The 21,639-nt window shown below is 40.8% G+C and overlaps 1 protein-coding gene across 1 annotated transcript in view; it reads right to left on the bottom strand.

Annotated features, from left to right (window-relative positions):
* Window positions 1–1,863: 1,863 nt before the first annotated feature.
* LOC107294518 (vomeronasal type-2 receptor 26-like) overlaps window positions 1,864–21,639 on the bottom strand; it is a 42,855-nt gene continuing 23,079 nt past the window's right edge. Inside the window, exons 3-4 of the mRNA XM_029285633.1 lie at window positions 20,801–21,313; window positions 1,864–1,998 (exon numbers count right to left, since the gene is read on the bottom strand). Coding sequence (XP_029141466.1) covers window positions 1,864–1,998; window positions 20,801–21,313 — 648 coding nt within the window. The remainder of the gene's footprint in view (window positions 1,999–20,800; window positions 21,314–21,639) is intronic.

Below are 21,639 nucleotides of genomic sequence, written 5' to 3'. Positions count from 1 at the left end.
TCAATATTAGTGTAACTCTTGTCCCATGGCAAGTTGTCCCATGGCAATTTTGACCATGGTGTCATGCCCCCATCAGAGCCTGAAGAAGATGAGCTGGAACTGGAGCAGATGGAGATTGAGGGGGAGGTGTTGTTGGCTTCGGAGGAATATGGGGAGGAGCAGGCCGAGGCAGGCCAGGGCCTTTCAGGATTGGGATGGCTTGAAGGCAGGGAGGAACAGGGGCAGGATGAACATGAGAGACAGAGCTCAGGCAATGAGCAAGGGCCACTCCCTCCTGATCCTTGAGCAGTGATGGTGAACCTTTTAGAGAACGAGTGCCTAAAAACTGACTCCACCCCCCTGCGCTGTCCCCGCTCTGCCCTCCCATCCCCTGCCCCGCCTGCCCACAGGACCACTCACTGCCTCCAGGGCCCACCACAGATCGCCCAGGCAGCCCAGCAGCGCTATGGTGGCCACACCCTCTACCCGCACCCTGCAGCATCAACTGCATGATGGGGTGTGAGGGCAGAGTCTTGTCTACGCTGCCTGGCTGCCATGTCCTTGGCTGCGCTGCTCTGTGTGGGCCACGCTCAGGGGCAACTCTCCTTCAGGGGGGCTGCTGGAGAGGAGGGGGTCACAGGGGGAGGCAAGGCTGTGCCCACATGTGCCCACAGAGAAGGCTCTGAGTGCCGCCTCTGGCACCCATGCCATAGCTTCGCCACCACTGTCCTAGAGCATGGGGAGTGGAGAGAAGGAGGGAACAATGCAGGCAGGCCCAACTACTCAGGAGGAGAGCATCCTGCCCCTCTCCACAAGGCACATCTGGGGACTGAGACTTAAGGAGCCGCTGTGGGGAGGGGCATTTGTCAGGAACAAATGCTGAATTATTGGAGGTTTGTGTTCCATTGCTGATGTTGGAAACAACTCTCTGATCTCTTGTTCTATGATGTGATTTCTACTTGTAAACTCTGAAACTCTGACCATTGGACTGGCTGACAAACTTGATTTGGTGCTCCAACCCTCAGATTGAATTTTGGCTTCTCTTCTGAAACTACTCAGGCAAGCTTGTATTTCTACAGACTCATTAGATTTTGATGTATGTTCCTTTCTTTGTTATCTACTTGGTGTTGAGTAAATTGCTGTTCTAATCTAGCCACTGTGTGTGAGTTGAAAACCTGAAAGAAGACTATGTCAACGCTGTGACAAACCGAACTGAAGCCATTTTCATTTTGTCTTCATTGCCACATATTAGTTTAGATGAAGGAGGAAGTGGGTGAAATTCTCAGTTAGTCAAAACAATTCATATGTATAGGAACCAAGGTCATTTCTGGAGATCTGGGACGAGTGCCCACATTTTGCAACAATTGGTGAATGTGATTTATGACAGCAAATTGGGGTGGGAATTGCAACTTGCAACTTTGTAACCAAGGGGAGGGGAATTTAGTCTTGGGTTTACCTTTGTATGTGCCATTATTTTGTAGCCAAATAAAAATGTTCCTTAAAAAAGAATTTCTTGCCTTGAAGTTTTTTTTACTTGGTCTCATCTATTGGAACCATGACATTAACCCAAGACTCCTAACTATTTTAACACCACAGGGTCCTGAGCTCCGGTTGCCTACCTGAAGTCTTGGGAGGACAACAAAGACTCAGGGAAGATTCTACGATGGAGAAAAAGGAAGAGCCTGTTACTAGCCTTGGAGCTACAGCAGCCACATTAGAGGATGGGGTGCAGACCATTGCACTGATAGAGAGTGTGACCTCCGGCAGCCAGCACGAGACCAAAGGAACATGAGATCCAGTTAGAGCCATTGTTGCTGTTGGAGGGAGTCCTATCTATCAGAGACACTTGGCATTTGGAGATGGCCCAACCGAAAAAGAGTTCAGTTAAGGCCGCTGAAGCTGAATATCCACTAACTGTTTCTCATGAGTCATGTTCTCCTGATCAAAGAGGCACCAAGCAACTAGTGCCTTGGGATGAATTGGGTGAGTGGAAATATCTGACTGCAGTCTGAAGCCAGTCTGTTGAGCAGTTAAGAGAAAGGTTTGAAGGAATGGAGGTGGGCGGAAAGGAGCAGGCCACCCGACAGTTACTTTCCAGTGAACGGGATGACAGACACCCCCTAGACTGTCCCCCATCCAGGCAAAGTCCCAGTCCCATCGCTGTGGCCCGAGCTGCCTCCCCATGACCAAAGCCAAAAGCTTTAACTTCAAGTCCAGTGTGGAGACAAAGCCCAGACCACCATCAGTGGCATGATAGCCCCAACCGTCGGCAGCAGCCCACCAGCCCTCATCGCCATCAATGCTATGCCAGTCCTGACCATCGACAGTGGTATGTCAGCCCCCATCAGTACCAACCTATGTGAGCCCTGACCGGTACCCATGCCAGTTGAGCCCTGAATGTTATCAACTTCAGGGAACTCCTGATCACTGCCAATGCCTGGATAGCCCAGATAGATATTGATGGGCTAGTCCAGATCGATATCAGTACCAGGCCAGGCCAGACCATTTTCATTACAGAGCTAGTCCCAAGTGGCATCCCTGGTGACTCAGCCCCGGATGTCACTGGCGCCACACCAGTCAAGGGCCCCACCCAAGGGTTGATCAAGCAGTGGGACTCCCATGAGATCAATTGCAACAGCATGGATGGTTGCAAGATCTCTGGGATCAACAACGACCCGGAGCAGCTGCTCCTTTGAAACCTTCATTTGATGGTGACCCTGACAATTTAACTTTATTTTTGAATCAAGTGTACTCCCACATGAATAGGAATGTCAACATCTATCCAGACCCTGCTGCTATGGTCGATGTGATATCGGCAAACCTAGAGGGGAGGCAGCAGAGTGGTTGAACAGCTTGTAGAACAAACAATCATGTGAGTTATGGGACTACAATCTATTTATCCAAGGGTTAAGAACCAGATTCAAGCTGGTCACTTCGTTGCCACATATTAGTTTAGATGAAGGAGGTGTTGAACTACCTTCCTCCAGCATCAATTTCTAGACAAGTCCTGACATGAAGGAACACAACCACTACAGAACAGTGCCCCCAGGTGTGCATTTATGATTTTTCAAAAACACGCTTTTCTCCAGCTACCTCTCTGTACATGGAGCCCTGAAGAAGTTCAGGTTCCCCAGAGAAGTAGCTCCTCAGTGTAATCAACATCATCCAAATCTTTGAGACCTTTGGTACTACTTCTCCAGTGACTGCCTTTGATGTAAACATCAGACCAAAGCAACATGGATGGGATCTTGCATCAAAAAAGAATAAATGCCTCAAGTCATGCTCTTTGTGGCACAAATTTTGGGACAGCTGTCCTCTTGAATGTACCTTTCTTTCTTTTCCAGGTGAAGCTTTGTTTGTCTCCAACTTAATCAGAAAAGCCTCTGGCATTTCCATCTTGTGGAGTTAGAATGTTTCTAACTCTTCTTGTTTTTGTTTAAAAACAAAAAGGGGATTAATTCAGCCTTATGAATTATGGACCTCCTGCTTCTCCTTCTGATGCTGCTGGCCTCCCAGCCAGTCTCTGGGAAGCTTAGAATGAAGTGCCCACTGAGTTTCAGGCACCAAGATAGAGAAAAACCATGGAGCTATTACAAGCCAGGACACCATCTCATTAGCATAGTCACCAGTGCATCAAGATTATCACGTGAAATGTTGAGTTTCAACATAAATCCAAGTCAGACTCGCTTGTAAGTCATTCATGAGACGGAATTGCATTCCCTTCATTTGCAGTTTTAATAGTCTCCTTCTTTTCTTCTTATTGCACTTACTTCTATGTTGCAGTGTCTAATGTCTTGAATTGATTTGATTTCCATGGCTCCTCTCTTTTGTCTTATTTTGTGGAAGAGAAAATGGGGCAAAAAAAATCCTGAAAGAATTCCACATTATTTTCTTCTTACTGTATAATCCTGAGTTCATAACTTGAATACAGATTTTTGTGTAAAGTAGTGATTGAAATGGTTGAATTTTTAATCGTGGTAAAAGGTTATCTCCATCCCATCTTCCCAACTCTTAGATATATTAAATAGTGATGGGTGACTATCATTTGCCTCTGATTTTGGATCAATATTAAAACTCAGTAGGCCTGTGGAGAAAAAGATGATTAAGTTAAAAAAAAAAGTATTTTGTTATTTTGTTGATGCTGATATTAACATGAACCTTTTTTTACACTAGTTTACCTTTAAGTAAGATAGAAATACAACGCTTTATTTTTAATATTCAAGTGGTCAACAAAAATCACCAGCTCCTGCACAATCTCACACTTGGTTACAACATCCATGACAACTATTTGGACACACTTGGCACTTCAGATGCCTTGCTGGACATGCTCTCTACTGGAGAAGGCAATGTTCCCAACTATAGCTGTGGAAGGAAGAACAACCTTTTGGTTCTTCTTGATGGAGCTTCCAGGGACATCTCCATCCAGACATCAACATTAGTGGGCACTTACAAAATCCCACAGGTTTGTGTGTGTGATTCACTATCTGGTAAAGTCAATGGTGGAGTGGTAGTGGGTGAATGATAGATACTATCATATCTTCTCTATAGAATTCAAGAGCTACTTTTCACTATGGCCATTGTAGTCATAGCTACACTATACATTATGATGGGAGCAAGGATCAAAACAGACATATTCTCTCATGATACCATCTTCATTGCTTTCTGGGCATCTGCTGCATACTTCTAAAGGTGAGGAGAGAATCTGTGTTCAATCAAAGGGTCTTCTGTACAATAGGAAGGTATAACAGTCATGGAAAACTTTCATTTTGTACATGATCTTAGCCAAAATAATGATAGTTTCAATGTTGAACACATGCTAGATGCATGAAAAGAGTTCCAATGGATTGTCTTCATTGCTATTGAAAAAATACATGTTTTATAGACTCATAGTGACCACTAGAATTAACTACTTTATTAAAAATTACAAATATATTAGTCAACATGTCAAGCATTTTTAACCAAATATATTTATGATTCATCATAAAAGGCTAGAGAAGTGATAGAGCCCTGGAGAGCTGAACTATTCAAAAAATAATCCAACTTGTGGGGCTCTTTATTAGCTGGTTGTTTTACACATATATATGATATAAATAAATATATCCAGTTGGGTTGGCAGGTTGATTTACATATATACAGTTTTATTGCAGTTGGATGGCAATAGAATTTCTATATGTAAAAAAATGGAATAAAAAGTACCCTAACAATTATTTGCCATTTTTTAAATAGATGCGGTAGTTAAAACAAATGCTGAAGTCATCTTGAGTAAACTTGAGAGTGATTAGATGAATAAATAATATCTTGGTGAAAAACAAGCAGGCTTTAGACAGAGGTGTGGCTGACCAGCATGGAACTACATCTATATGGAGGGAAACATACACCAGGGTGCTGGGAGGATTGCTAACACTCTGAAAAATGGACTCAAGATTTAGAACAATCTTGACAGTCTTGAATACTGGGCCCTATCAAACAAAACGGAATTCAGTTGTGAGAAAAGTAATGTCCTGCAGCTTGACAAGAAAAACAAAATGCACAGTTATAGAATAGGTTCAATAGTAGTAACTGTGAAAGAGATCTGGGTATTCTAGTGGATCACCACTTAAATATAAGACAACAGATGCCAAAAAAAAAGTCAATGCAATCCTAGGCTACATCAACACAGGAATAGTATGAAAACCACATAAAGTGATAATGCCAGTTTTTATTGCGTTACTGAGGCCACACTTGGAATACTGTGTCCAGTTTTGGTCATCCAGATACGAAACAGATGCTGAGACCCTACATAGTGTACATAAAAGAGCAAGAAATGTGTCTGGAGGCTACGTGCAATGAACAGTAAATTGGGAATTGGGTAGCAATGAAGGATAATATTTGCAGATCAGGGTTGAAATGAGGGGTCCTTGGTGCTCTCTGAACTTGCTTGTTTTCTTGCAGACATTTCATTACCCAAACTAGGTTAACATCAGCAGTGCTAGTAAGGAGTGGTGTTTTCTGTCAGTTTATATTCTGGTGTCTTGTCTATCTGGGTGGGCTGGGGTGTTCTTAGGGATTCTTTGGTTGGGCTTCTTACTAATGGCTCTGTGGCATTTCTTGATTGGGGTATTGCTTACTTGATCATTGGTCTGAAGGTGACCTTGGAGTTAATCTATGCTGATCTGAGTGCTGATTACCAGTGGAGAGGTGCTGGAGTCTTTTTCTCTTTGGGGCTGGTTGATTGTCTCTTTTGCATAATCTATAGATGTTGCTAATGTCTATGTGTATATTGGTGGCTGATTTGCAAGATACCAGCAAACACCACTCCTTACTAGCACTGATGATGTTACCTAGATAGGGCAATGAAACGTCTGCAAGAAAACGAGCAAGCTTTAGGAATTAGATATGTCTAGTCTCATGAATAAAAGAACTGGGGCTGACAATACAGCTGTCTTCCAGTACTTGAGGGGCTGTCAAAGAGAAAAGGGCCAGCTTTTTCTCCAAAGCACATGAGGGCAGGAAAATAAGTAATAGGTGGAAGCTCATTAAAGATAGATCCAACCTGGAACTAAGGAGAAATTTCCTGACAGTGAGTACAATTAATAAGTAGAATGGTTTGCATCATGAAGCTCCAGGTGCTCCATCGCTGGAAGTTTTCAACATTGGATTGGACAGCCATTTGTCCAGAGTGGTATAAGATCTCCTTCTTGACCAGGCAGTTGAATTGGAGGGCTCCCAAACTCCCTTATGACTCTATGATTCTATGAATTGATTCACTATTGACTTTGTGTTGAATTTTCCTTGCAAAATATGTCAATCAGGGGAAACAATCGTTTGCTGTCTTTATAAATCTTAGTGCAGTGTTTGACACAATAAAGAGAGAAATATTATGGATGAAATTAATTACCTAGAATCTAGAATGTGCTGGCCCTGGTAAATTCCTTTCTACAAACATTTTTTGAGAGGGCAGTTTTGGCTAAATGGAACCATGAGAAGAATCAACATTTACCAAGTGAAAGATGCATATTTGAACCATGTACCAAGACTTGGATCCTACTGTGATAATAATTGCCTGGTTATTAATAAATCAAACTAAAAAAATATGTTCTTTGAAAAATGACATGATAGCCATAAAAGGCTATTTGGTGGTGATTAATAAAAGTAAAGAACACCTTTCCTAACCTAGGATTAGAGATTAGTTTTCCCTGAAACTGAATCCTGGATCCCTCAACATCAAAAATGCTCACATAGAACATCTTCTGAATGAATCTTCTGCTTAAATTAAAAACTCAGAGATATCTAGCTTCTATAACCCCGATTATTAAAATAAATAAGCCAAAATTACCCCCGTGTTCCTATATTCAGCTGTTGCTTGAGCCTTCAAACTGATACTGTATTAGTATTAGAACAAACAAAATCACAGTAACTTGAGAAGTACCTTCAGGATGGATCAAAGAGATTCAGCTGAAGCCCTTGGAGCTGAATTGGGAATTATTTTTGTCTAAAATTGGGACACATAACTATGGTGTAAAATTAAAGTTATGGAAACTTACAGGGTCCCAAAATTGTGTCTGTTAGTACAGAGAAAATCTTCAGTTAAAGACCTCTTGGATTGTACAACTGACAAATTATTTCAGGAACTTTGGTTTCCCTAAAACTGGAGAAGGCAAAAAGATTGCTGCATAAAGAATCTGGGATATAGAAGCAGAGACAGATGTAGCAAACCTCAAAAATTATGCATACTATGGCCCTTTAGTTGATATCCACACGTGTAAGTCTTAATGCAGTTAAGCTGCAGTATTGATAGAGACATATATGTGTTTTTCTTTGTTATTCTTTTTTTACTTAATTTGTTTCCTGTATTCCATTTTTATATACAGACTTGTTAATATTCTGTGTTTAATATTTAAATAATGGCTAATCAAGAAATTATTCAAATATATTTATCAAAACAGAGTTGGGTTTATTAAAAGCTAATATTTTGGATATGATCTGACCCCAAATATAACACAGCATTCTTCTTTGCTTTTTCAGATCAGTGATAAAATTGCTTCAGTGGCTCTGAGTGATAAAAGTCAATTCCCTTTTTTCCATCAGATATTCCCCAAAGAAGGGATCCAGTATCCAGGAATTGTGCAAATTGTCCTCCATTTTGGATGGACCTTGATTGGTCTCTTTGCTTCAGACACAGAGAATGGAGAGAATTTCATGAGGACCTTTACTCCTATGCTTCTCAGGAATGGGATTTGTGTGATTATATCACAACGATTCCCATTTTCTGGACATACAGCACCCCTCAAGAATGCCCTCTCTCAGTGGAGACAAGTTAATGTGTTTGTTCATTTCATAGAATATGATTTCCTTTTGGACAGAATTCTTCCTTTCCATTTTACACTTATGCGTTTGCCAGGACCCATTGAAGGGAAAATCTGGATCACCACAAGTTTGGGAATACATATCAAAAAAAAGCACAGACTTCTCAAATACATCCATAGCATTTGGAACTTTGTTTACTTAGGAAACAAAAGACCAAAAGATGATGCCTTTGAACCTTATTTCTATCTAGATCCCCAGTTTGAAGATCGGTCTTTTCACTGTTATTTTTCAAAGCATGTCTGTTCTGTCAAAGGACGGAAAAGATGCACCCAGAAAGCACCACTGGAAATCCAAGAGAAAAGGAACAGTATCCACATCACAAATTCTGAACATTATTATAGTTTCATTAAGACTCTGGCCCATGCCCTGAATGCTGCATATTTGTCCAGATCCAGGAGAAGAAGGAAAGACAGCAAAGAGAGATTGGGGTCTAAAAGGCTGCAACCATGGCAGGTAAGGGAAACCTGAAATGGATGCATAATTCCTGGTTCCTTTTGAGAAGGAATCCAAAGGAGAAGAATGGGAACCCTCTCAACCTACTTATGCTACAAAAGTCCCATAGATTTGGCCAATGTCTATTCCATGAGTATCACACTGCCGACTCACATTCAGTTTGCAAACTACTGTTCTGATATACAGTAAACTTATCAAGTTTGGATTTTATCATTTTTTCTTCTAGTACATCATTCATATTCCTATATGAGATACTATAGTTTCTCAAATCCAAGTTGCTAAAAATCACATATTTTTCTACTGAATTTTACTTATGCACTTCTCCCTATGAGGAAATTATAAATATTTTTTTTCTGGAAACTTGGTATTATTTAAATCAGATCAAATTAACTCTGTGAAACAGCTGTTCTATATCTTGTATTAAATCTTTCATCACAGAGATTTATGAACTCTACAGTATTAATCAGAATATAGAAAAATGGATGTCCAAGCACAAATTGGTATTCAGACACAGCTTTCTGAGAAATATTGAAAAGATTAAAAAAAATTGTATACAATTTTAAATCAGTTCTATCCATTTAGTTATTATATCACCTAAATCTCACTTAACTAGTCATATACAAAACAGTTTGTCAATACTTTGCTGAAATTATGTTATATCACCAACATTTCCATAATCTATTTAGAAAGTGTAATGATATGTGAGAATGGCTTTGCGACAGGGAGAAGATATGCTGCCTAACTATGATCAGATAAAAGGCTCAGAAGCCCCCAATTATATAACAATGAGAGAAAGAAATTATGAAAGTTTTGTCCCTAGGTTTTCAGGCTGAAAAACTAAAACCCTTAGTTGAATATTTGTACTTTCAGACTTGCAAGATTCTTTTAATAGCACTGCAATTAATAAAATTAGCACATGTGCTCACATACACAGTCTACCTGGGAGAAGATTTTCATCTTGAAAAATGCATTCTTTCAGGTAATCAATCTGTTGCTTTCAAGGAGTTATCAATAAATCTCTATTTTTTGTAGTTCAATTTATTTGATACCTGCTCTACAATGTTCTCTATAATTGACCAAATATATTAATTATAGTTTTTCAATATATTGTCAATATATGATTGGTAAATTTTGCTGAAACCTTTTCATTCACTTAAGCAGCTAACAGCCATACCTTTTCTCAGAATTAAAAATATTTGCAAGTTAGACAACTCTGAAAGATTCATATATGAACAGACTATGTGGGGTGAGGAACCAAGGTTTTGCTTCTAAAATTCTTGGATGTTTCCATTCTAGTTTCATCCATTCCTGGAGAAGAATGAGTTTTGCAATATTTCATGGCAGAAACTGTACTTGGACCAAAGTGGAGAAGTAGCAGCAGATCTGGGAATAGTGAGCTTTTTGATTTTCTCTGAGAAGGATTGCTTCCTAAAGCAATTGGGGAGTTTCGAAAGACAGAGGCTTATTATCAGCCAAGATGCTCTGTCACAGTTAAATTTGCTCAACAAGGTGCAGAAAATATTGCTGTTTTTTCTCCTTTTTCTAAAGATTAGGACCCATTTCAAGTGTGCTAAGGCTAGTCACCAAGATAGATGACCTTCACTAAGAATTGAGCATGTGGAGTAATACATTTATAGTTTTCTTAGAGTGATGGGGGGGGGCTTCACTACTGTTCACAAAGTGTCCTTCAGATGCTGTAATATAGAAATGTTAAACTCAAAAAATTAGAAGTCAAGGCAGTTCAAATGAATACAGATTTATTCCACTCTCTACAATAATCTGAACTAATAATGGTCAAACAAATTGACTGTTGAATGCAAAGTAGGTTGAACTTAGATCTCTTGTGAGCATGAAGGGACTCAAAACTAATTACCCCTCCCTTCAGCTCAGCCTAGTCATCTCCTACAGGAACACTCTTTTAAACTGATTCAGTCTTCATTGGGTGCTCTGTGATTATTCTTCAGGATGAAGACCTTGGTCCTTTTGTATCTCTTCTATAATTTAATATCTCCATCAAACTGTTGAGAAAACTCAGGTGCTGGGTTTAGTATGCCTGACTTAAGGCTTGAAGTAAATCAGATCAAATATAATTGTGATTGGTTAGAAATCTGTTGGTCCTAGTGAGAAACAAGCTTCATCTTGTCCTGATTGGGGAAAGTGTCCCCCTGAAAGGGCAGGTCCATGGTCTATGATGGTTTCAAGCAGCCTAAATGTGGCCAGAGTTATCTATGCCTCTCTTTCACCCATTGGGAAAGAGTTGTAAGACTTCTGCTCCTCTAAACAAGGTCCAAAGAGTTCAGTACACTGCCTATTTTTCCATGGATGGGTTAGTCCTGACATATTTTCTATGGCATTCCTTCTTTTTTTTCCTTAGTCACTCCCTCAGTCAAAATGTGTAGAAAACTGTCATCCTGGATTCGTCAAGCGGGCTCGAGAAGGGGAGCCAGTTTGCTGCTATGACTGTGTTCCTTGTCCAGAGGGAACCATTTCCACTCAAGAAGGTGAGTGACATCAAATAAAAGGATTGATTTGTGAAACTTGATGCATCTAGAGCACTTTAATGAATGTCAATGACGTTATTGTTTATTTTCTTGTTTATTTTCAAATGACACAATTTCTTATCTAAGGAAAAGAATACCAAAAAGAATTCAAAGTAGGATCAAGATAGGAGTATATAGTAGACCAGCCATGTCTTACTACTGTCAGAGGAAAAAAAATCTCTTCTGTTTTTTAGTTTGGATGTTTCCTTCCATATTTACCTATCTAGGAACATCTGAGGTCTTTGAAACTTCAGGAATTGTTTTAGGCCCACCTCCTAGAAGGATTATTGCAATGCTTTCTACATGGGACTCCCCTTGAGAATCCCTAAGAACATATTCCTGCTTCACAATGAAATGGTATGGACATGTAGGTGCATCTCAATACACCAATATCAGATCTGTTCCCACTATAAATTCCATGAAGGACTAGTTTTCTTTGGCAGATTCCACAAGATATGAATCCTTTGAGTCCAATACATTAAGAAATGCCATCTGGAAGGACTCAGAAAGTGTACCTAGAAAGATTAAGTGATTCATTATTTACCTCTAATAACATGAGTTCATATGAAGGTTTTGCAGATAACATGAGAAATCAATGAAGTCCTATGGAAATGTTAAGAAATGTATCATCTGGTATCCTCTGATGTACAAAGGTAAAAGTACAGAATGTTAAATAAATAAATATTGCTTTTTGCTTTTGTCAGATACGGAAAAATGCACTAAGTGTCCAGATGATAAATATCCAAATGAAGACCGAGTTCAATGTATCCCAAAAGTTATAACCTTCCTATCTTATGAAGAACATTTGGGCATTGTCCTGGTCTCCTTTGCCATACTCTTGTTCTTAACCACAGGGTTTATTTTAGTCATATTCCTTAAATATCGAGAAACTCCCATTGTCAAAGCCAACAACCGGGACCTCTCTTACATCCTCCTGGTTTCCCTCCTGCTTTGCTTCTTGTCTTCTTTTCTCTTCATTGGTCAGCCAAGGAAAGCCTCCTGCCTTCTCCGACAAACAATGTTCAGCATTGTCTTCTCAGTTGCCATTTCTTCTCTCTTGGCCAAAACAATCACTGTAGTGCTGGCTTTTCTGTCCACTAAACCAGGAAACCAAATGAAGAGATGGTTGGGTAAGAGTTTGGCCAACTCCATCATTTTTTCTTGTTCTACTGTTGAAATTATCATCTGCTCCATATGGCTGGGAGTTTCCCCCCCATTCCCTGACTCTGACCTCCACTCCCAGCTTGGAGTGATCATCCTGCAATGCAATGAAAAATCTGTTGTCATGTTCTACATCACCCTCAGCTACCTGGGCTTCCTGGCTGTTATTTGCTTCACAGTGGCATTTCTGGCCAGAAATCTCCCTGGGGCCTTCAATGAAGCCAAGCTGATCACCTTCAGCATGCTGGTCTTCTGCAGTGTCTGGGTGACTTTTGTGCCCACCTATTTGAGCACCAAAGGGAGATACATGGTGGCTGTGCAGGTTTTCTCCATCTTTGCTTCCAGTGCTGGTCTGCTGGGCTGCATCTTCATCCCCAAATGCTACATTATCATTCTGAGGCCAGACCTGAATACAAAGGAACAGCTTACGACCAGAAGAATTGTGGAAATGTGATATAGATAAATTTTGATTCTGAACATGTTCCAACAGGTCAGACTTAGGAAATGATGCTAGTTGTTCTCCTTGCGTAAGTCATTAAAAGTCAGCTGGAAGATAGGATTTTGAATAAAACAAATTGTTGGAAGGGTGGGTTAGAAAGCTAGAAATATATAAGGAATGCATGGGGCATCCTGAATGCCCTCTTTTCTCATATTTTGTCAGAACGGCAACACAACTGATATGCTTCTTTTTATTTAGGCAATAAATCTTTCTTGAGGATAGTAATTGGAGATGGACAGGAAAGTAACCGGATGCTTGCTAATTATGAATATTCACATTTAATTTATTAAATAGGCATATGCATAATCATAAATTTGTCTTCCTGTTCTGAAACGTATAATTAAGAGTACATCCTTTTATCTGTAGGATTTCTTCCCACTGTTTAATGGAGGGAAATCCCTCCTCTGTACACTGAATAAGTAATAAACAAAGAAAGCCACAGTTATTAGTTCTTGGGCTGCTGCATTTGATTCAGAAGTGGGATTCACAATTTTTGTTCTGCCATCAGGGATAACAGCTGGGGCACTTCTATAGGGTGAGTGTTGTGAGGGTAATACCATCTCCCTTCCCACTTACAAATAACAGCTTCATTTAAGAGAGTGCATAAGGCAAAAATCTGTGCAAAAGTCTATTTGGCTAGCGAGGTTTGTTTGTCTATTTATATTTCATATCTCTTAACTGCCCACCTCCCTCATAGAGGGGCTTTGGGTGGTATATAATATAATCAATTGCATTAAAAATTAAAACCAGAGTACTATAAGAGTAAAAGTTTTAAAATGATACAACAGTATTATAAACATTTCAGAAGGTGAAAAATTCCAGGATGGGGGATTAACATTTGTTAATACAGGTATGTGTGTGAGGTTGTCAGGAAGCCAGCCAGCCCCATGGTCATATGGGCCTCTGCTTTCTTCAGTCAAGGCTATATAGCCAAGTTTTGATCCCTTCATGGAAGACCAAGAGATTGGGGACCTTCCTCAACACTGAGGACAAGATGTTCCACAATGCAAGGACAGAAGAAAATTGAAAGTTGCAGTTGAAATACTTTGACTTATGAGGTCTGTGGCATATATTTCCTGTCTGAACAAGTGAGACAGGCTGCTGTGATGGGGCAAAACTGGTTCAGTAGGTAGCCTGGCCCTATGCCAGTGATGGCGAACCTTTTAGAGATCGAGTGTCCAAAAACTGGTCCCAGCCCCGCTCCACCCTCTGTCCTGCCCCCGCTCTGCCCCCCATCCCCCATGCCATCTGCCCGCAGGGCCACTCACCACCTCCAGGGCCACTGCAGATCACCCGGGCAGCCCAGCAGTGCCATGGCGGCCATGGCCTCTGCCTGCGCGATGGGGCATGAGGGCAGAGTCTTGTCTACACTGCCTGGCTGCCATGTCCTTGGCTGCACTGCTCCACGTGGGCCATGCTCGGGGGCGACTCTCCTCCAGGGAGGCTGCTGGTGAGGAGGGAATCGTGGGGGGAGGTAAGGCTGGGGCAACAGCACATGTGCCCACAGAGATGGCTCCGAGTGCCGCCTCTGTCACCCATGCCATAGGTTCGGCACCACTGCCCTATGCCATGTAGGGTTTTATAGGTAATAGCCAACCCATTGAAATGGAGCAGGAAACAAACTGGCACCAAGTCCATTTCACAGAGCAAAGGTGTTATTTGTACCCTTCTTTGGGCACCTAGTGTGGCTCGTGCAGCCTCATTCTGCATCAGCTGAAGCTTCTGGATAATTTTCAAGGGTAGCCCATGTAGAGCATGTTCAGTCAGGAGGTTTCTTTATTTACATTTCATATCTTTTAATCCCCCATCTCACTCAGAGATTTTGGGTTGTACTGTATTTGTGGAAGTTTATTTTGTGATGTTGTGCATAGGAGTCCCTGTTAATGATATGATTGGATGGAGAGGTACAGTATGTCAGGCTTGTGTATTTTGGCTAGGGATACACATGCCTGACATAACTCTCCATCCAATTGTATCATTACAGGGGACCCCTACATACAACATTGCAAAAGATTAAACAAAAAAGCTTGGGCACCTCACAAGAGGAAGCAAACACTCCATCAACTCTCCACTACAACAAACAATCAGAGATGTGACTATAGATGAGAACAAAATGTTGGTCTCATTTGATGTCACAGCCCTCTTCAAGTCCATAAATCTGAAATTAGCCAAAAAAAATCTATGACCACATTGCTGTTGGTCAACAATGTCAATGAATTAGTTTTTGTTGAGACTCAAGAAAGAGTGCAGAGAAGAGCAAGATGATTAGGGGACTGGAGGCTAAAACATACGAAGAACGGTTGCAGGAATTGGGTATTTAATGAAAAGAAGGACTATGGGTGACATGATAGCAATGTTCCAATATCTGAAGGGCTGCCACAAAGAAGAGGGGGGCAACCTATTCTCCAAAGCACATGAAGGCAGGACAAGAATCAATAGATGGAAACTAATCAAGGAGAGAATCAATTGAGAACTAAAGAGAAATTTCCTGACAGAAGGAACAATTAATCAGTGAAATGGCTTGTCTCCAGAAATTGTGGGTGCTTCATCACTGGAGTTTTTAAGAAGAGACTGGACAGCTTCTTGTCTGAAATGGTATAGTATCCTGCTTGAGCAGGGAGTTGGACCAGAAGACCTCCAAGGACGCTTCTGACTCTGTTATTGTGTTGCAACTAATATTTGATTATGTTCCTTCTCCATTTCTGTCCATCATGGGTTCTTTTACATAACACTTTCTCTTTTCTAGGATATTTCATTTCTCCTATTAAATCAGGAAAGCTAGGAAGAATCCAAGTTTTCTACCCTTATTGCTTCTGTTTCTCTTCATCTTTGCCTTATACTGGGCCCTTGTAGCTACTCCCACTATCTTAGTCTTCTTCTTGAACCCTTTTCTTTGAGTTAGACTTTCAGTAAGTGGAAAATCTGTTCCAATTACTAGGTTACATTTCAAATTAGGGATAACTCATACCACCATTGCCTGTTCCCTTCCCTGTGCCTGTGCTTTGGCTTTGACCAATGCAACCATCTCACTCTGCCCAAAGATACTTATAAGAGGTGTGATGCTGCCTTTTTTAACTAAATGAAGCTACACCAATGTTCATTTACTCCCAATATCTACTAAGCCTCTCAAGGTCACCCCATTAGCTTTTGATGAGATTTTTTTTTCCAAGAGAACCTTGCACACTGCACCTATCAATCTGAGCAGGAACCCCTCAGATCTGCCTTCTATGCCTGCTATCAACTTCTCCTAATAAAAGTTTTTTTTAATGAACCAGTTCCAAGAGTCCTGCTTTCTTGGGATGAGGTTTTGAAGTGGGCCCTGGCACAAGGCCTTCCCCATTAAACATGGCAAGTCTGTCAACCTTTCACTCTCATACTATTAACAAGAGGTAGCAAATATTTTGAACATGGTGAAATAAGCTTCTGTATTTTCAGATGCTGAGTGGGGAATTCCAGGCTAAGAAAACTGACTCAAAAAAGGCAGAAAACTGCTGAGGGAATTGTCTTTACAATTCTCTTATTGTTGTCCTGTCACCCTCCATTGTTTAGGACCATCCTGGCAGCATGTCGTTCATGCTCAGTCTGAGCTGCCTTCCAAATTTTTAATTAGATTGTGGTACAGTGCCCAGACTCAATTTCTGTGAGACGTCTGGCCATATAAATTTGATTAATGAATCACTAAGGAAACATCAACAACACGAGTCTTCGGTGATCTCTGAACTTGGTTGTTTTCTTATAGACATTTCATTATCCAAACTAGATAACATCTAGAACCAAAGACCACTCTCATTTTAACCCTGAGCTACAAATATTCTCCTTTATTGATATCAGGAACAGCAAAAGACCTAGCCTAATCTTGAAGTAATTGGGCCCATTTGGATCTCCAGAGAAGCTCTTCCACAAGACAGGGATACTGTTAGATCGCGCAGGCAGTAAGACACGAGTCGAGTGACAGTCAGCTCTCGGTTTATTGGCAAGGCATCAAGTAAATCTGGACTGGCTCTCTGGGCCAGGGGAGCCCTCTTTTATGGGATTCCNGGGGGGGGATACAAAGAACACAACAGATACCAGAGAGAAGAGCTGATTTCTGGATACAAAAGGACGATGTGGCTTCATAGACGGGATGCCAAGACTCTCCCTGTGCTAGCTCTGCCCTGGGCACATTAGATGCCAAAAAGTTATTGGCTTAACCCACTCCACTTTCTGACATATTTTTACATGTATCTAACCAGTTTTTAAAATTCATTTATATTCTCTTTTCGGTGCTTTTAGCTTTTTCTGTTGCTTTTCTCTTTCTTTTTGGTTCTCTCTATTCTAATTATGTTATATTGCTGTTTATTAGAAGAGGATCCACCCACTGTTGCAAAGGCCTCTACTTCTTTTTGCCATCCAAGAGCTCAATCAGCATTTCCAGCTCTTTCCCTATATCCAGCTGGATTACAATCTCCACAACAATTATTTATATCCCAAAATAATTCGGGATGCTGTGCTGGACCTGCTCTCAGTTGGGGAGGCCAATATTCCTAGCTCTAGCTGTAGAAAGCAGAAAGACCTTTTCATTGTCCTTAAAGGAACTGAGATTGACATTGTTCTGTCCCAGCCTATGTCCGTTCTTGTTACGTCACAAGAACAAACCCCTCTTAAACATTAGGCTGGGAAAACCAACCTCTTTTTATTTTCAAAACAGTCCTGATAGGTTTTTCTCCAAAACAAAAACACAGAATACTTTCCTAACAGGTAATTGATTACAAAAGCAAACAGAGCAGAAGTTTAAACAAGAAATTTACTGATTAAACAAAACAGACCATGATCCTTGGAAGCTCTTTACAAACGGTTGCGTTCAGCAACCAACACTGCCCACACCTTCCCTTTTTATAAAGCAGTCCCAAGGCGTAGCTTCTCAATGCCTTCTCCTCCTCCCCTGGAATTGTCGTATTGACTGCTGCTGATCTGCTCTAGATAATTGCCTGCATCTACGAGCATCAATCATGCCCATCAGGTGTGAATCCTCCAAGTCTGACTCATTCTCCCCACATAGCTGAGCTTCATCCGGAACACGACTGGAGGGCCTAGGCTCTTCATCAAACCATGAGTCTTATAATTCATCAGAGCCTCCCTCTGACCCTGATGGCCCTCCAAATGCCTCCTCCACCTCCTCCTCAGATTCCCCAGACTCAGCTGTTGGGAACACAGGCTGGCACAGAATCACGACAGACATATCTTCTGAGAATGCCACCATGTTAGCCACCTATCTCATTCCACAGGTATTTCCATCACTTTCTGTAGGGGTCAGTAGGAAGAGGTGCAACAACTCAGCAGAATGAACAGATAAGCATTCCCAGTGCCCACATTTCTATCTGCAACTGCAGAAATCACTTGCTACAGAAGGATCTGGACAGACTTGAACACTGGGCGCTATCTAACAAAATGAAATTCAATAGTGAAAAAAGCAAGGTTCTACATTTAGGCAAGAAAAGCCAAATGCACAGGTACAGCATAGGGGGTACCTTGCTCAATAGTAGTAACTGTGAGAGGGACCTCGGAGTCCTAGTGGACAATCACCTAAATATGAGCCAGCAGTGTGCTGCAGCTGCCAAAAAGGCCAACACAGTGCTAGGCTGCATTAACAGAGGGTTAGAATCAAGATCACGTGAAGTGTTAATACCATTTTACAATGCCTTGGTAAGGCCACACTTGTAATACTTCATCCAGTTTTGGTCACCACGATGTAAAAAAGATGTTGCAACTCTAGAAAGAGTACAGAGAAGAGCAACAAAGATGATTAGGGGACTTGAGGCTAAAACATATAAGGAACGGCTGCTGGAATTGGGTATGTCTAGTTTAATGAAGAGAAGGATGAGGGGGGACATGATAGCAGTGTTCCAATATTTCAGGGGCTGCCACTATGAAGAGCAAGTCAAGCTATTCTCCAAAGTGCCTGAAGGCAGGACAAGAAGAAACGGATGGAAACTAATCAAGGAGAGAAGCAACCTAGAACTAAGGAGAAACTTCCTGACAGTTAGAACAATTAACCAGTGGAACAACCTGCCTCCAGAAGTGGTGAATGCTCCAACACTGGAAGTTTTTAAGAAGAGACTGGACAGCCATTTGTCTGAAATGGTATAGGGTTTCCTGCCTGAGCAGGGGGTTGGACTAGATGACCTCCAAGGTCCCTTCCAACTTTACTATTATTATTATTATTACTCCATAGCAACTATTAACTTTATAATATTTTATTTCTCTTTTGCTCTCAAAGCTGAACATTCTATTGCACACCACTAATATCATCCTTTCATGCCTTTTCAGGTCAGGTGTGCTTTGAAAGAACAAAATCTGGTGTTATGCAGGTCCTTTACTCTTCTATTCTCCTATTTTATAAACTGCAGATAAAGCATTTCCATTTTCTTATATGAAACATCAGTTCTCTTTGGATGGGCAGACAAGATGGCCACAGAGGAGGAGGAGGAGGAGGAGGAGGAGGAGGAGGAGGAGATTGAAAAGATCTTGTCCCAAAAACATTTCATTAACTTCATAGTGTGGATTGTGACATGGGCTTTAAATGGTACATAGTCAATTAGGACCAATTAGGGTTTCCTGCCTGAGCAGGGGGTTGGACTAGATGACCTTCAAGATCCCTTCCAACTTTACTATTATTATTATTATTATTAAGAGGATGAGGAAGGCTGAAGACTTCTAGGATGCTAGGAAGATATACCCATAATACAGCCAAGAAGGACAATACAGCTAACCATACATATTTCTGCTATATTCAGGAATAAATTTTATGATTTCAGGATGGCTATTTTGTGAATAGGAACTCCTTGCAAGCTTCTATTTTAAGAAAATAAGAAAAGGTTTTTAAATAAGGCCAGTGGCCATATTCATGACAAAATGACCACCCAGATACGTCTGTAGAGTCCACAGGCAGGAGACATATGAACTATCCAAATTTCTGACTGGGTGTTTATGTCTAACCTCACCCCTCTTCCTTACAACACCCACAGGATAATCAATTAGATAAGCGATTCTCCAGCTCTTTTGGAATTGTTTTCTCGTAATATTATCAAACTGTACTTTAGCTCCTTTCTTATTTAACTTCTACATAATAACTTAGTTAACCAGTTGGATAATCCAGACTATGCTCTTCCTAATATAGCTGAAATGTGTCTTTCTATTTTCCTTATGCTGATGATGCTGAAATCCTGGGGTCTGATGCTGCAAAGAACCCCAATTGAAGATAACTATGATTTCAATTAAAAAGATGGTAGTTTAAAGCCTCACCCTGCATTTTTTTCTGGCATATCAACAGCATTCCTATTGTGCAAGTGTGATGTTTAAAATATCTTGCTGGGACATATCAGGGCTAAGGTAACCTAAGGGCACAGGATAGTAGTTGCTATCTCAACTACTCAAAGAGCTAAGCAACCATTTTGCAATTTTGCTGGACAAGAATGGAGGACACTATTGTATGAATGCTTTTTAATGTTTTAATTTAACTTAATTTAATTTTAATTTAATTTTAATTTAATTTTTTCAAGTAAAATGCATTGAGAACTGTGTGGACCATTTCCTATGTTTATCCTACTTGAAATTTTTGAGAGTTAATTTCCTCTCTTCACATTTCTACATTTCTTCTTGTCGTAAGTTGTTCCTTTGTATTCAGGTCTGGCCTCAGAATGATCGTGTAGCATTTGGGGATGAAAATGCAGCTGAGCAGACCAGCACTGGAGGACAAAATGGAGAAGACCTGCACAGTCACCATGTATTTCCCTTTCGTGCTCAGGTAGGTGGGCACAAAACTCACCCAAACACTGCAGAAGACCAGCATGCTGAAAGTGATCAGCTTTGCTTCATTGAAGGCACTAGGCAGATTCCTGGCCAGGAAAGCCACTGTAAAACAGATGGAAGCCAGAAAGCCCAAGTAGCTGAGGGTAATGTAGAACATGACAACAGAGCCTTCGTTGCATTGCAGGATGATTACTCCTGGCTGAGAGTAGAGGTCAGAGTCAAGGAATGGGGGAAAAACTCCCAGCCAGATGGAACATATCATAATTTGGACAGCAGAACAAGAAAGGATAATGGAATTGGCCAAGCTCTTCCCCAACCATCTCTTAAATTGTTTGCCTGGCTTTGTAGCAATAAAAGCAAGCACCACTGTGATTGTTTTGGCCAAGAGAGAAGAAATTGCAACTGAAAAAATGATGCTGAAAACAGTTTGTCGGAGAAAACAGGTGGCTTTCCTTGGTTGACCAATGAAGAGAAAAGGAGACAAGAAGCAAAACAGGAGGGAGACCAGGAGGATGTAAGAGAGGTCCCGGTTATTGGCTTTGACAATGGGAGTCTCTAGATATTTAATGAATATGATTAAGACAAGGACTGTGGTTAGGAAGAAAAATAGAGCAAAAGAGACAAGGATGATGCCCAGATGTTCTTCATAAGACAGGAATGTTATAAGTTTGGGGACACATTGGACTCGTTCCTCATTTTGATATTGAATATCTGGGCACTTGGTGCATTTTTCTGTATCTGAGAAAACAAAAACCAATATTTCTTTAACATTCTGTCCTTTACATTTTAAGTAACATTTTTTGGGATAACAGCTGATATTAGCAGTGTTTTGTAAAATTTATTTCTTAATATCTCCTCAAAAAGAAAATAGGA

Source organism: Protobothrops mucrosquamatus, unplaced genomic scaffold (assembly GCF_001527695.2).
Source record: "Protobothrops mucrosquamatus isolate PMUCROS unplaced genomic scaffold, P.Mucros_1.0 scaffold1975, whole genome shotgun sequence".
NCBI lineage: Eukaryota > Metazoa > Chordata > Lepidosauria > Squamata > Viperidae > Protobothrops > Protobothrops mucrosquamatus.
Note: the sequence above shows the minus strand (reverse complement) of the source record. Positions and strands in the feature narration are given on the sequence as shown.